The 14,242-nt window shown below is 35.6% G+C and overlaps 1 protein-coding gene across 1 annotated transcript in view; it reads right to left on the reverse strand.

The window, feature by feature from the left end:
* Positions 1–14,242, reverse strand: part of PIEZO2 (piezo type mechanosensitive ion channel component 2) — a 202,460-nt gene that overhangs the window by 79,203 nt on the left and 109,015 nt on the right. The window contains exons 5-7 of the mRNA XM_039339226.1: positions 8,085–8,247; positions 2,021–2,228; positions 1,186–1,399 (exon numbers count right to left, since the gene is read on the reverse strand). Coding sequence (XP_039195160.1) covers positions 1,186–1,399; positions 2,021–2,228; positions 8,085–8,247 — 585 coding nt within the window. The remainder of the gene's footprint in view (positions 1–1,185; positions 1,400–2,020; positions 2,229–8,084; positions 8,248–14,242) is intronic.

Here is a 14,242-nt window from a genome sequence, read left to right on the forward strand (position 1 = left end):
ATTCTTATATTTAAAAAAACAAGCAAATTTGCTTAACAAAGTAAACAAAAATGTTATCCATCCAAATGTAATTAATTTTGGGTTTGTGTTATTTTTTTCTGGGCTTACTTGGAGATAGAGATCTTGCATTCGAAAAGTTATCTATCTTTTCAACTTCATAGTCTTTGTCTCTACATTTGAAATTCATTGTATTATTTTATTCTGTGAACAACATTTTTTATCCTAAAATTTTAATTTTTTAAAAAATTGATGTTTCCCCAATCAGCATCTTTTTACCTACTGAATGTATCAGTTCCGCATCAATCCTACAGAAGTTCCATAGGTTCAGCAGCCAATACACATAATATCTGCCACACGTATGATTTTGCCATTCAAACCCTTTTCTCCTTAAGTAACATGCCTCTTTTTTTCTCCAAATCAACATGTATCCAGCAGCAGAAGGGGCATTCTGTAGAGCAGTGGTTCTCAACCTGTGGGTCGGGACCCCATTTGGGGTCGAACGACCATTTCACGGGGGTCGCCAAACAAGGCTGTCCGCCATTTTTTCCCCCTTTTCTTTGGCCACGCCCCTGGCACCCGGTGATGTATAAGTGGTTGGGGGTCACCACAACATGGGGAACTGTATTATGGGGTCGTGGCATTAGACAGGTTGAGAACCACTGCTGTAGAGCCTATTAGCCAAGGAATTTCAGCCAGTGGGAGTCTAACAGAGCTTTCTCTGCCATGGCCTCTGCCCTTTGGAACATCTTGTTGCCAAAGGTGAGATCTGCCTACATCATTCCGGCCTTCCAGAAGGGCCTTAAAATATGGCTATGCCATTTGGCATAGGGCCCTGACGGAGATGTGCTATGCTGGAGGTGATTGGTTGAATGAAAAATAGAAGCCTATGCCCACATCATCTCATTATCTCAGTTTTAGTCTTTACTTAATTCTTATTAATTGCAATGTTTTTATATTTATGTTTTTATGGCATTGTAAGCTGCCCAAAGTCACTATGGGTAGTGACATAGGTGGCATATAAATTCAATAAAATTTCTTTAAAATGTATTAATTTTACACTATGACATGTATTTTACATTTCTCTGAATATGTTCCATCTTTATCTTTTACCATCTATTCCAATACCCAGCTGTTCTACTTTGCTATAATCCCATTTATTTAAAAAATGCTGATAAAACTTCTTACCTGGCATAAAAGTCACCAGGTGGAATGATTTCCTGAAAAAACTGTAACTGATATAGATAAAGTGCAATTAAATGGCCTCCACTGAATATTGCCATTAACACACAAAGGCAGCTGAAGATCAGAGGATCAAATGCTCGACAACAGGACCACCATGTGCACAAGCCCAAGAATAAAAAGAAATATACAGCTGAAGTCAGGGAAGGCAACATCATTCCTATAAAAAATTAATGGAAGGTAAATATTCTATACTCATAATATATGAATTAAGCATGATGTTTAAAAGTATTGTAACAGAAGTAATCACAATAGCATTTTAATATTCTGTATTGCACAAAGTTGAACTTATTTATAAGTGACTTGATATAATTTTCAGTGCATAAAATACTATTAAAATATACTTTGAGAAAAAAGCATCAGGAAACGTACTTCAAAAAATAGTATATTCTAGAATGCACATTAAAACTTGTTCTTTTTTTTAGAATATAGCAAAATGTAACTGAAAGTGATACATTTATATATTCTAAAAGAACACAAACCAGAAATATTTTTTTCCATCGACAAATTTGATCATCTATATATTATTTGAATCAGTCTAATACAGCTATTTGTTTGTTCTTATGATAATATACTGTAGTTACCTGTTTGTGTATCTTGCCATTTGTAGGCCGGATGCCATTTTAGGGATAATAAATGTATGCAAAAGCAATGAAATTTGACATAAAACAGATCACTATATATTTATTTATCAAAAACTCTATTCAAGTGTGTTAAAAGTATTAAAGGAAATCATAACTGTAACCATTATTGAGGAACATGGCAAAGGAAAAGAGCCCACCTGTTGTACCAAGTAAAATTGTAACAACAACTTTTCCAGCTGTGGTTATAAGATTACCAATAATTTCCTTCATTTTGGAAGCTATTGAGGCAATTCTGCGAAGTATTTTTAATTTTGTCGTTTCTTCAAATTCTTCCTCTCCACATTCTGCATCATCTAGATCTTCACATATTAATGCATCTTCCGCCTCTATTCTCTCAATTTCATTCTACAAATAGAAAATTACAAAAATATATAATGAATCTACTTAACACAAATCACCAAAAATACTGATTATGAGTCCAAAGGCAAGTGTTTCCTAAATTAATGCTAACTATTCTCTGTTTCTTTGTGGATAAACAGTTTATTCTTATTTTTTTCTCCTACATGTTGCCTAAACAATTGCTGTCTATCTATTTCTATTCTATTCTATTCTGTAACTGGATATTCCCATAATCTTGGCTATTTGGTCATCTGTTGTTCCAATAACTGTAAATATTTCCTATCTTGTTTTCCATCCATGACATTCTTTTTTGCCTAATCATCTCAATCCAATAATTTTCCCTATAAAATCTTCTCTACTATTATTTCCATTGCTTATCCACATTGCTCACCCACAAGAGATGGGAGCATAGTCTATCTATATAGATCAGTGATTCTCAACCTTTCTAATGCCGTGACCCCATAATACAGTTCCCCATGTTGTGGTGACCCCCAAGTGGGTGTGGCCACCAATAAGAGGGAGTAGGACAGCTAGGGAAAAGGAAAAAAAATGGCGGACAGCATGGTTTGATGACCCCCGTGAAATGGTCATTCGACCCCAAATGGGGTCCCGACCCACAGGTTGAGAACCACTGATATAGATGCTGTCCACACAGTCTTTTATTATTGCTGTTTCTGTGGAATGGAATATGGTTTGTTGTCATTGTAACACTTGGTGAATTTCCAGCTGTCCTTTCTTTCTTCGGCTCAGCATTATCTACTAGTGGGAAACCCAAGCACAACCATTGTCCTGAAAGTGTGGTAGGGAGGGGTTCAGACTTTTAACATTGTCTTCCCCTACATCATTTTCCGGGTGGTTTATTTCAATGCTACCGGGACCAATATATCTGGCACTGTTCTGTAGCTCTCTGTTAAATGTAAAAAGGAACTGCTTGTTTCCTTTTCCCCTTCTCTTTTTTCTGAAGCATTTCTCTTTCAGAACTGTTTCCCTTCAAGCTATTGTTCCTCTTGTAAAGAGGGGAAACACACATCCACATACAGACGCACATAGCCTTTTAAATAGAACTTTACCTGTTTATTCAGGAGTGATAAATTACTCCAGGCAATACTTGGTCCTTTATCCATCATACCACTTATGCTCTAGTCTAAAAGGTCACTTGTAACACTTTCCAGTTTATTAGGCTTTTGGTTTATCATTTATACTTCTATAACTGTCTGGTTTGGCACAGCAACTAAACAGGACAGGTACAGACTTCAACAGATAGTTAGGATTGCAGAAAAAACAATTGCAACTAGCCTGCTTTCCACTGAATACCTGTATACTGCACGAGCCAGAAAGAGGGCTGAGAAAATATCTACAGATCCCTCACATCCTGGACATGTTTCAACTCAAGATGCCCACTATAGGCACTGCATGCCAAAACAACTAGACAGTTTTTTCTCTCATTCCATCACTCTGCTAACACCTATTCCCACAGCACTGTCTTATGCCTATGGATATTTACCTATGTAGTAGGGCTATATTGCTATTATCTTTCTCATATTTCCTATTACCTTCTTTTGTTGATATCTTACAAACTTTGTTATTTGTATCTTATCATTTATGACTGTATCTTATGATTTACAATTTGTGATTTATACACTATGTTGTTATGTACTCTGAAAGCTTAAGCACCGGAGACAAATTCCTTGTGTGTACCAATCACACTTGACCAATAAAGAATATTCTACTCAAGCATTCAGCATTTGACAATTTAACATCTGTTTGAATTCTTTTTCACTGCACATTATGATACAAAATATTGTATTGAGCAACATTTGAAGAATTGTATTTTTTTGTAGTTACTTGGCAAGATCCTCTTAAAATTATCAATGTTCATGCTATATAACACATAACAAACAAGTCAGGGAAATTTTAAACATGCTGACATTGGGCACCCTTTAAGAAATGACTATTTGAAAAGAAATCTCACTGAGATTTTGGGTCATGGAAAAGGTTTTGTTTTGTTTTTACTTATAAAAAGCTTATTATAAATGTAATCAATTTTGTGGAAGTTTATTCAATCATATAAACACACTTCAAAGGACATAGTATTTGCTGAGTAATAACAATGCAGAACCGGGGTGTGTGATAATTATCTAATTTGATCCACATCTATTCAGAAGTCCAAAAGGATTTCAGGCTGCCATAGCTTTAAGACTGCCATTTTAATGCTTTGGGGTTTTTTTTTTACTAGGCTCATTTAGGTTAAGTCTCAAAGCCCATCACTCAACATCATTTTTTTAAAACTGTCAAATTCAGATAAAGTCCAGGCCGGAAGCATCACAGCTACCACAGCAGCTGTGATTGCTACTACTATATTTTGAGCCAGAATGTCCATTAGTTACATTTTAGTATGATTTATTAACATCCAGCTTTTAAATATTTCCTCTGTGAGACATACACACACACACACACACACACACAAACACACAAATGCACCATTATGCTAAAATAATAGTGTACTATAGATCTTATTGACACAGGGGGTTCCAGTCAGAATCAAAATCCATTCTTGTAATTTGTAAAGTATTACAAATTGTTCATGCACAAACATATTCCAAAATAATGACTGGAACTTATAACAGTCTTGCTCTTATACTGTATTGTACAATGTACTATAATTATTAACCATTTTTGCCTTTATTGCTTAAATACTTCACAATTTTTGTTCTGAATAACACTCATATAAAAAATAACTGAAGTATCGTATGTTATATTAATCTCAAAATATTGGTAAGCTTCTATGTAATGTCTTTATGAGGATGGAAGAGAAATTGTCTGCTTTAAAAAATCTAAACAGTTTCTTTCCAGGAGGAACATGAACTGAATCTTTAAAAGCCCTGATTTATAATGATTTGCTTTAGACTTTAGGTAGGGGTGTTTTTTTACAAAAATCATATTTAATTTTAAAAGAATTAATTTATTACTATCTATCTAACAAAAATGCGTAGTCTGTGAACACAGCTTTGTACAAATCCAGACTGACAGGTTCGCTGAAAATTTAATATATTGATGGGTTTTTTTTTTTTGCATAAATGAAACCTAGTGAGGGGTTGGGTGAAGGGCCAATAAAAATGCACCCTTAGCATTGAGAGTTTGTTGGGTGATTTTGGATCCCCAAGTCTTTTCAGTCCAACTCCTGAAGTGCAGCAATGATTGACATTCAGACACCACAATGATATGCTATGATGACATTTTTCAACACTTTACCAACTCTGGGTACTTACATCAATTTCTTACATAGCTAGAAGGTTAACTGAAAATATTTGAAAAGCATGTTATATAGGCACATTAATTAGGAATTTAAGGTGAGTATCTAATCTTGGGAATTTGGGAGTCTCTCTCTTCCCATTTGGGTTTTGAGCAAAGCACACTGTTTTTCAGTATATGCTCCCTCCCTATGGAATAACCTATCTCCAGATATATGGATGGCTGATGACATTTAGGAAGGCAGCCATAATGGAGTTCTTCAGCAGAATGCCCAATTTTGTTTTTCAGGGGTTTTATATTATTTTGCTTATTGGTACACCAGGATACGTTAGACCTGCATTGCTTTTAGATATGTTGTGTGTATACTTATAAACTGCTGAAAGTCTGTGCCGAGTCAGCAATAGATAAATAATGAAAATGTCATTCATGGTTCAATGATTCTTTTTTAATATTCAGAATTGTCAGTTGATGGGGTTTTTTTTTATAGAATTAGATGGGCATTGCCCTTAGGGTGCATGAATACAGAGAAGTGATTATCAACTTCTTCCTGAAAAAGGATCTTTGTCTCTGTGAATATTTCCCAGAGGAGCCTGACACAAGTGCTGGAGTGTTTCACTTTCCTTTACTTCCTTTCTTTCTGTATTATTATTCTGAAATAATACAGAAAGAAAATGAATATGATCTTTCTGAAACAGCTTAAAGACACCTACTAGATCCAGCTCTGTTTGCAGATTCTCACCTGCCTTCCCAAATTTAGAAGCAGTGTTGTAAATCACAAATGAAGGAAGAGTTTCCCAAACAGTACTGCATTAGCAGCCTTTAATGCATGTTCATTTCAGAACCCAAAATCAATTAAGGCCAACCATAGGATGCAGGGCATACATTAATGCCAAACCAAAATGCAATATTTATCAGTTCCACATCCTTACCTAGTGGAACAGCTTCTGAAGGGCAAACTGAAACAAAACACTGTGTTGTGATTATTAACAAGCTTTTTAGAAATAAGGAAATGCTATTATAGAAATATTTCAGCATTGGATCTGAGTGGATTTTTGTTACAAGGCTATATTGTATAGGCTGTACTACTAAGACACCTAGCCAGATAATTGAATAGTTTTGTGCTCAGAAAGAACAATGTCTATACATGCTCATCATTTGCTCTGTAACAGACAGCAGAAGCAAAAGGATGAACAGTATGAAGGCTTTATTCCCTGTACATATGTTATTTGATTACTGCTGCCTAACTTGATCTCTTAGGCAAATTGCATCCTGGAGGGAATAGGGATGGAGGTGGTAAAGTACTTTAAAGTGTAGTATGAGAAATTGAAAAAGGCACTAAAGATTTTCTCTCTGGCCTTGCTTTACTCATGAAATTTGCTTCTCACCTATTGTCCTCTTTTGGGGGGGGGTCTCAGAATCTGAGGCATGAAATAATCCTTGACAGAATAAGCAAATAAACATACCAGGAAAATAAAGAAAAGCTCTGTGTTAGATTTTACAAGAAGTCTAGATAATTTACATATTTAATTTTTTTAACTGAAGAAACATTAATATATTTCTGATAATATAAATAGGAGATTTAAAAGTGAACGTGTGCCAGATTATTGGATTGGTATTTATAATGTTTCTGAAATACATGTGAGTAAAATAATGTATATATATATATGGGAAATGTTAATGTTTCTAAAACATTTAATTCTAAAATTAAAGTTTCAAGTATAAGGGATCTGCATATCATAGGATATGTCTCAGCAACATCTGTTTCAACATTTTTATAACTGACCTGTACAGATGATAAGACCAAATGTCATATTAGCAGATTATTTGGAAATTCTGAAAACTTGGAGATTCTGCAAATACAAGTAGTCCTTTCTTACTGACTGGCTGACATGTGAAAAAACAAAACCAACAGCTTTGGAAGCAGTCATATGGTCACTATTTGCATGCTTCTCAAATAGCTTGCAAAAAGCAGAGTTAGTAGAGAATGGGGCCATTGCTTTCTTCTTGAGGGAGGGAGGGAGGGAGGGAGGGAGGGAGGGAGAGAAAGAAAGAAAGAAAGAAAGAAAGAAAGAAAGAAAGAAAGAAAGAAAGAAAGAAAGAAAGAAAGAGAAAGAAAGAAAGAAAGAAAGAGGCAGGACTAGAACTCACACTTTCCTGGTTTCTAACATGGTGCTTTAATCACTACACAAATTGGTCCATTTGACATGGTTTGCATACTTGCATCAAATGTCATGATGTGACTTACATAAAATATATAATCACACCATTTGCACAATACTACGTTGACTACATTATGATTTTTTTTACATAACAAAATCCTATGGCTTATATTTCTAAATAAAAGGATGGTAGGATGCTTTATTTTTAAAAGGAATTTCTTTTGAGAAATACTAAAGAGATAGCAAAAAATGAAAGCTATCTGCAACAAAACGTATTTCCACATTTATGGGAAAGTACACAATTGGGAGTTGTTATATACTTCAGTTAGTGTAAAATTAATAATAAAGCATTTCCCCTTCATCTGGAAAAGTAAATTGCAAAGCCTATCCCTAGTGTCAAACACACCAGAAAAAAAAAATTAAAAATTAAAGAATAAATATACACACATACCATGTCTTCATTTTCAAACTGGGCATTATATTCTCCCAAATTTTCTTGTACTGGCTTTTGAACAATGTTTCTGCACACAAGCCATGTGATCAGGCTAGCAATAAACATGAGAATATCAGGAACAAAAATTCGGATCCCATTGCCAGCATCTGCCCCTTTGACACTGTATGAAATTGAAAGAGAGAAAGAAGATTGGTTCTTATTTAATTATTCAAACTAGTTTGACAACAACTAAAGGAAACATATTTAAAAATATTTTGTATTTTGCAGCTGCATTTTGGATTTCATTGGGGTTTTTTAAAGACCATAAATACGGCTGAAGACTAAACTTCTGGATGAAGGAATGGCAGATTACGTCATCGCTGAAGGAGTGGAGATGGCACTGTGATGGAAGACTGATGGACCAATGATAAGTCTGATTCAACAGAGAATCCTCAGATAAGGAGAGGATGAGAGAATTTCCATCTGTGCTCTGGACAGTTGCTCCTCACGAGCAGACTGTAGAAAAGTGGTAAACTCATGAATTGGAGCACCATTTGAGGAGGGAACAATATCAAATTTATAGCCCATATCGATACTGGGTTTGTCAAATCTCACTTTATAAAATCCCTTAAAAATATAATTATTTTAAAGTTAACAGAGATCATCTGATCTTAATTAATTTTGCCACTTATTTAATAATTTAAGTTAGAATATCTTAAATTTCACCTATCAAAATATGGATATGCAATAGATCTATGTTTAATAATAATAATAAGCCTTAAGTACAAGTGCATACAAAGTCAGAATTGAGAAGACAGCAACAGATAGCAAGTGCCGCCTCTGCAAAGAAGCTGAAGAAACAATGGACCACTTGTTTAGCTGCTTCAAAAAGATTGCACAGACTTACTACAAACAATGGTATGACAAAATAGCAACAATGGTGAATTGGAAGATCTGCAAGAAATACCATTTGCTTGCAAGCAAGAAAGTACTCTGGGATTTTAGATTACAAACAGGCAGGCATCTACTGTATAACATGCCAGACTTAACAATTATCGATCAGAAAGACAAAAAAGTCTGGACAGTTGATGTGGCAGTACTCACGCAAGTTGAGCTGCGTGTGCACTCTCTAGCCAGCCACTCGTGTGGCCCAATTCCGAATAGGCCACAGCCCAGTACTGGGCTGCGGCCCAGAGATTGGGGATCCCTGAACTAGAGCACCACTTGAACACCTATCCCAGGTCCTTGGGAATGGCTTGATAGGTGGATAAAAATGCCAAATCCAGTCTGAACATCTGGCTGACTGTGTGACAGAATAACAACAACAACAACAACAATAACAACAACAATAACAACAACAACAACATTTCCAGGCTTCCCGAATGTCTCTTGCTGGGCTTCTGGCCTAATCCAGCAGACTTTTTACAGCAGACACGTCAAACTTGCGATGTATCGTGACTTTTTCCCCATTACTGGCAATGGGGTAGGCGTGGTTTTGGCGTGACGCATCTGGCCCGCAGGCCAGCAGTTTGACATACCTGTTTTACAGTATCTTTTGATGCCAGCATCTGATTGTGTATAATTTGTGCTTTACTTGACAGTATGTATGAAAAGCATCCAATCTACACTTTCCAATATATATCTGCATTTCTCCCTTACTAATTTGTTTTCAAATATAGTATGTTATTTATTTGTCTCAAGGAATGTAAGATAACCAGCTGTCTCTTCAACATTCCTTGTTAATTATCCAGAGGGGGAAATGATTTCTTCCTAGCAAAATAAATCTAATAGATTCCTGACATTTCAATCAAGAAAATTTCATCTGCTGAAGCAAATTGTAGAAAAATATCATAGTATACGAGGCATAACATAAAAATTACTTGGCATAGGTAAGCAAACATATGTTAGCAAACATAACATTTCCAAGTGTCTTGAAGAATATGTAAAGCCTTAATAATCACATATCTTATTTTTTTTGGCAGTTACACTGTACAGGAGAAAAAACAGTTTAGCAAAAAGTTCACCAACATATCAACAACACATTTGCCAAATGTTTGCTTTCCAAACAGCATCATGAAGAATGCTGCTATTTAATGACATGCCAAAGTTAGTAGACTCTTTACTGACATAAAGCATGCAACATTTATGGTTCAATGCTGTAAAGGAAAACCAAACTTGAGCAAATTTAAAACTAGACCCTCCCGTCCATGTTGTTTCTTACGCCTCATTTATTTTCTATACAAGCCAAATTATGTTTTCAATGCATTTCCCAGGAAAAAAAAATATGTGCACCTCATGCTGAGCATCGATTGCTCTACAAGCAATACCCAAGACTTAGTAGCAATCCTATTTTCAGTGGACCATCTCTAGCTATGCACATAGTTCTGTGTTTATTTAATTTTAACAGGTCAGTAGAATGGCTAGAATAGTAAAAAAAACAACGCAGCAGTAAAAACAAACCCTATTAGATAACATTTGCATAAGATCATTAGCTCAGGAAAAAGGTCAGAAAATATGAAAATGGAAAAGATAGATGATAAATGCCAAAGCTTAAATTCTAAAGGAATATACCACCCTTACTATTCCCTAAGGAGGTTTCTGAATGAGAGGAACAGCAGGTTGGCCAAGTCATAGGGGAGATTATTTAAATCATGGGTGTCAACTCGCCACGTCATGTGATGTGTCGCAACATATCACAATTTTTTTTGCATTGCCGGCAATGGGATGGGCGCAGCTTCGGTATGATGAAACCAGCCCGTGGACTGGCAGTTTGACACTCCTGATTTAAATTGACAACTATTTCAGCTAAAACAACTCCTATCAACCTGATGCCATCCAGATATGTTAGAGTACAATAATTATCATTTTCAGCCAACATGACTAATGTGTATATTAGAAAGAATTTAAAAAATGCAAATAAATTTTGCCTTTATGCATGCTAGAAAGTCCAAGTCTTGCATGCAATGAACCACATGCTAAATCAGATTATGGCAGATTAGATATTCCTATTTATGATGTATTATAAAACTTCAAGCTGAAAAATATTATGGATATAGGATGTCATACAGAACTTGCACCATCAATTTCCATAAAATCCATGGCAATTTTTAGAAAAGAATCAAAAGCTTAGATTCCTGTGCTGATTACATAAAAAAGTTCTAATGCTAAATGTTTTTGAAGATAATTTTGGAAACTTGGCATCCTCATGCACATCCTATCACCACTTTTATTAACTGTAGACTGTTATTTTGTATTGAAATATTTGGAAAGCATGAAAAGACCAAGGACAATTGAATTAAAATGCAAGATATGTAGCATAACTATTGTAGTTCCCATTGAGCAAATAAAATTGTTCAGAAGTCAATCCTATTTGATTTAATTTTCTACAGATGAGTTTCCTTTTTTCCTCTCAATACAATATCCAAGCTATTAAAGTCAACTTATTAAACTTGGAACATTAATTCAAGCTATCAAAAGTTCAACAAAAGGTTAACATCTAAACTATATGCTATTGCATTAGAACATAAAATCTGTTCTTCAGGATAGAAAAATCACCTACATATTATTATTGAGTAAGGGGATAAGAATAAGTTTGAGATTTCTAGACTTATATTCTTTGCCAAAATTAGAAAAAAATATATCAAAATAATTTATAGATAGTACATGACTTCGGGGAGGGAGGGAGGAGGGAGGGAGGGAGGGAGAGAGGGAGGGAGGAAGGAAGGAAGGAAGGAAGGAAGGAAGGAAGGAAGGAAGGAAGGAAGGAAGGAAGGAAGGAAGGACCGGATTAACAAAGTCATATGTTTTTAACTATAATGGATATGTCCAAGGATTCAAAGCTCTAGAATTTAATGTTTATAAAAATGGGCAAAATAAACTATTAGGAAATTAAAGTGGACCTCAGTTAGGTTTGTTGGGTATGTTCACTGAATATAATAATTACATAAAACTTAAAAACTAATGTTGATACTGGCAAAAAATGTGATGCCTTGGAGGAGACAATTTATTGACACATAGACATTAACAACATCTATAGATTATGCAAAAGAGACAACAAACCAGCCCAAAAGAGAAAAAGACTCCAGCACCTCTCCACCAGTAATCAGCACTCAGATCAGCATAGATTAATTCCAAGGTCAACTTCAGACCAACAATCAAGTTAGCAATACCCCAATCAGGAAACTGCCAAAGAGCCATTAATAAACAGCCCAACCAAAGAATCCTTAAGATCACCCCCACCCACCCAGATGGGCAAGACATCAGAATATAAACTGACAGCACTCCTTACTAGCACTGATGGTGTTACCTAGTTACGGTAATGAAACTTCTGCAAGAAAATAAGCAAGCTCAGCGAGCACCAAGGGTCCCTCAGACAATTTATTCTCAAATGAGTGGTATAATAAAATTTGGGGTTCATGGACAGCAGAAAAAAATAACCCTTTTGTTATACTTTCAAATAGGTTCATTCAAACCATATTTCTTTTTTAAAGCATGACAAGATTTTGTATTTTTCATCAATCAAATAAAATATGGCAAATAACTGCCTACTTATTACACTCAGGTATGTTAGGTTGTGTATTATTTATAAACATTTTTAGAGTTGGTAAATTGCAGTTGAGATAAGAAATGTTTAAGTAGTTCTTGAAATTGATATAAAACTTGACTTTTTTATATGATACAAAATCATTTCACATTATTTTTATACTTTTTATAAATAGAAGGAATAATGAAAGAAGTACAGTTAGGTGATGTATAAATATAATTATCAGCTTCCTCTCATATATAAGCTTTCAAAAGGAAAGAGGTACACAGGAACTCACATCTGTGTAAGGCTAATAATATCTGGGTGAGCAGTTTAAAAATCAAAACACTAGGTACTGGAGTCAGGTAATTCTTCTTTCCCTCTTTTGTGGACATAACAACATTTTCTTTTAAAAAAAAAACTGCCCAGGAGCAGCACTGTACTGAGTGTATCATCTATACATATCAGGACTTTGATCCTGGATGAAATAGAGGCCTAGGGGTGGTGGCAGCTGAGCTAAGCTGGCTGAAGTATCCAAAGGATCATGCCTGCTTGGAGAATGGCAAGGCAACCTTGGTAAGAAAGCTTGGTAGGGTAATTGAGGCTTTGTGAAATGGTTCTGGAGTGGTGGGTCTCCTTACCAGAATTCTGGTCACTTAATGATCCGTGATTCAAATTTAATGACCGCAATTGGGAAGGCCAGGATTGCAATCATTGAGTGAAACAATCATGCGATATCTCGTTAAACTGCATGGGAGAAATTACCTTCTATTTCTGGCATTTGGCAGAAAAAAAACCTTTTAACTCAGCCATTTAGTAATTATAAGATCTTATTTGATACCAGGCCTAGATTGGAATTAGAAAGCAACTAGTCAGGCATGAAAAACCAGGACCACATGTTAAGTTACAATTAAACTGATTTATTGGCTCATGCCTATGCACAGGAATTTAGTCAACGGTTAGCACTATTTTGGTATCAGATAAGGTTTAATGGAATTCAAGAGGGGTTGGACTCTAGGTTGTACAGATTCTAAGCTGATTCTTGTTTTGATTCCATCCCCAGACTTTGCCACTCCTTGTCCTACACAGTTGGATATACAGCCTACCGTACTTTCCGGCATATAAGACGACTTTCGCAAGCTTTAAAATTGGTGCCGAAGATGGGGGTCGTCTTATATGCCGAGTCGTCTTATACGCCAGAAATAACGGTAGTTTCTGGCGTATAAGACAACTTTCTAGGTATGCGACTCGGCGCTGAAGATGGGGGTCGTCTTATACGCCGGGTCGCCTTATACGCCGGAATATACAGCAATTTCTATCATTATTAAATGTTTGGAGAAAGTGCTTTATAGAAAATCATAGACAGATGAATCCATCGTAAATCCATCATTACTGCAGTAATTGGATTTTTAATCTGGAAAATTTAATACATTGTTTTTGCACAAAAGGAACGTTGGCTTACCTGAACGCCTCTTCTCAGCATGATGATGAAGAATCCACCAATGGGTTATTTCAGTCCTCCTGCCCAATCAGACTAAGTTGTCAAGTTGTCACGCCCCTCCTTGACTGGAACCTCCCAGTTTCATTGACGGCATAGCCAATGACAACAGTTCGACGTGATGATTCTCAGAGCAGGTACAAGGAAAAACAACCC

The sequence above is a fragment of the Crotalus tigris genome, unplaced genomic scaffold (genome assembly GCF_016545835.1).
Source record: "Crotalus tigris isolate CLP2741 ecotype Arizona unplaced genomic scaffold, ASM1654583v1 scf7180000017731.4096049, whole genome shotgun sequence".
Lineage (NCBI taxonomy): Eukaryota > Metazoa > Chordata > Lepidosauria > Squamata > Viperidae > Crotalus > Crotalus tigris.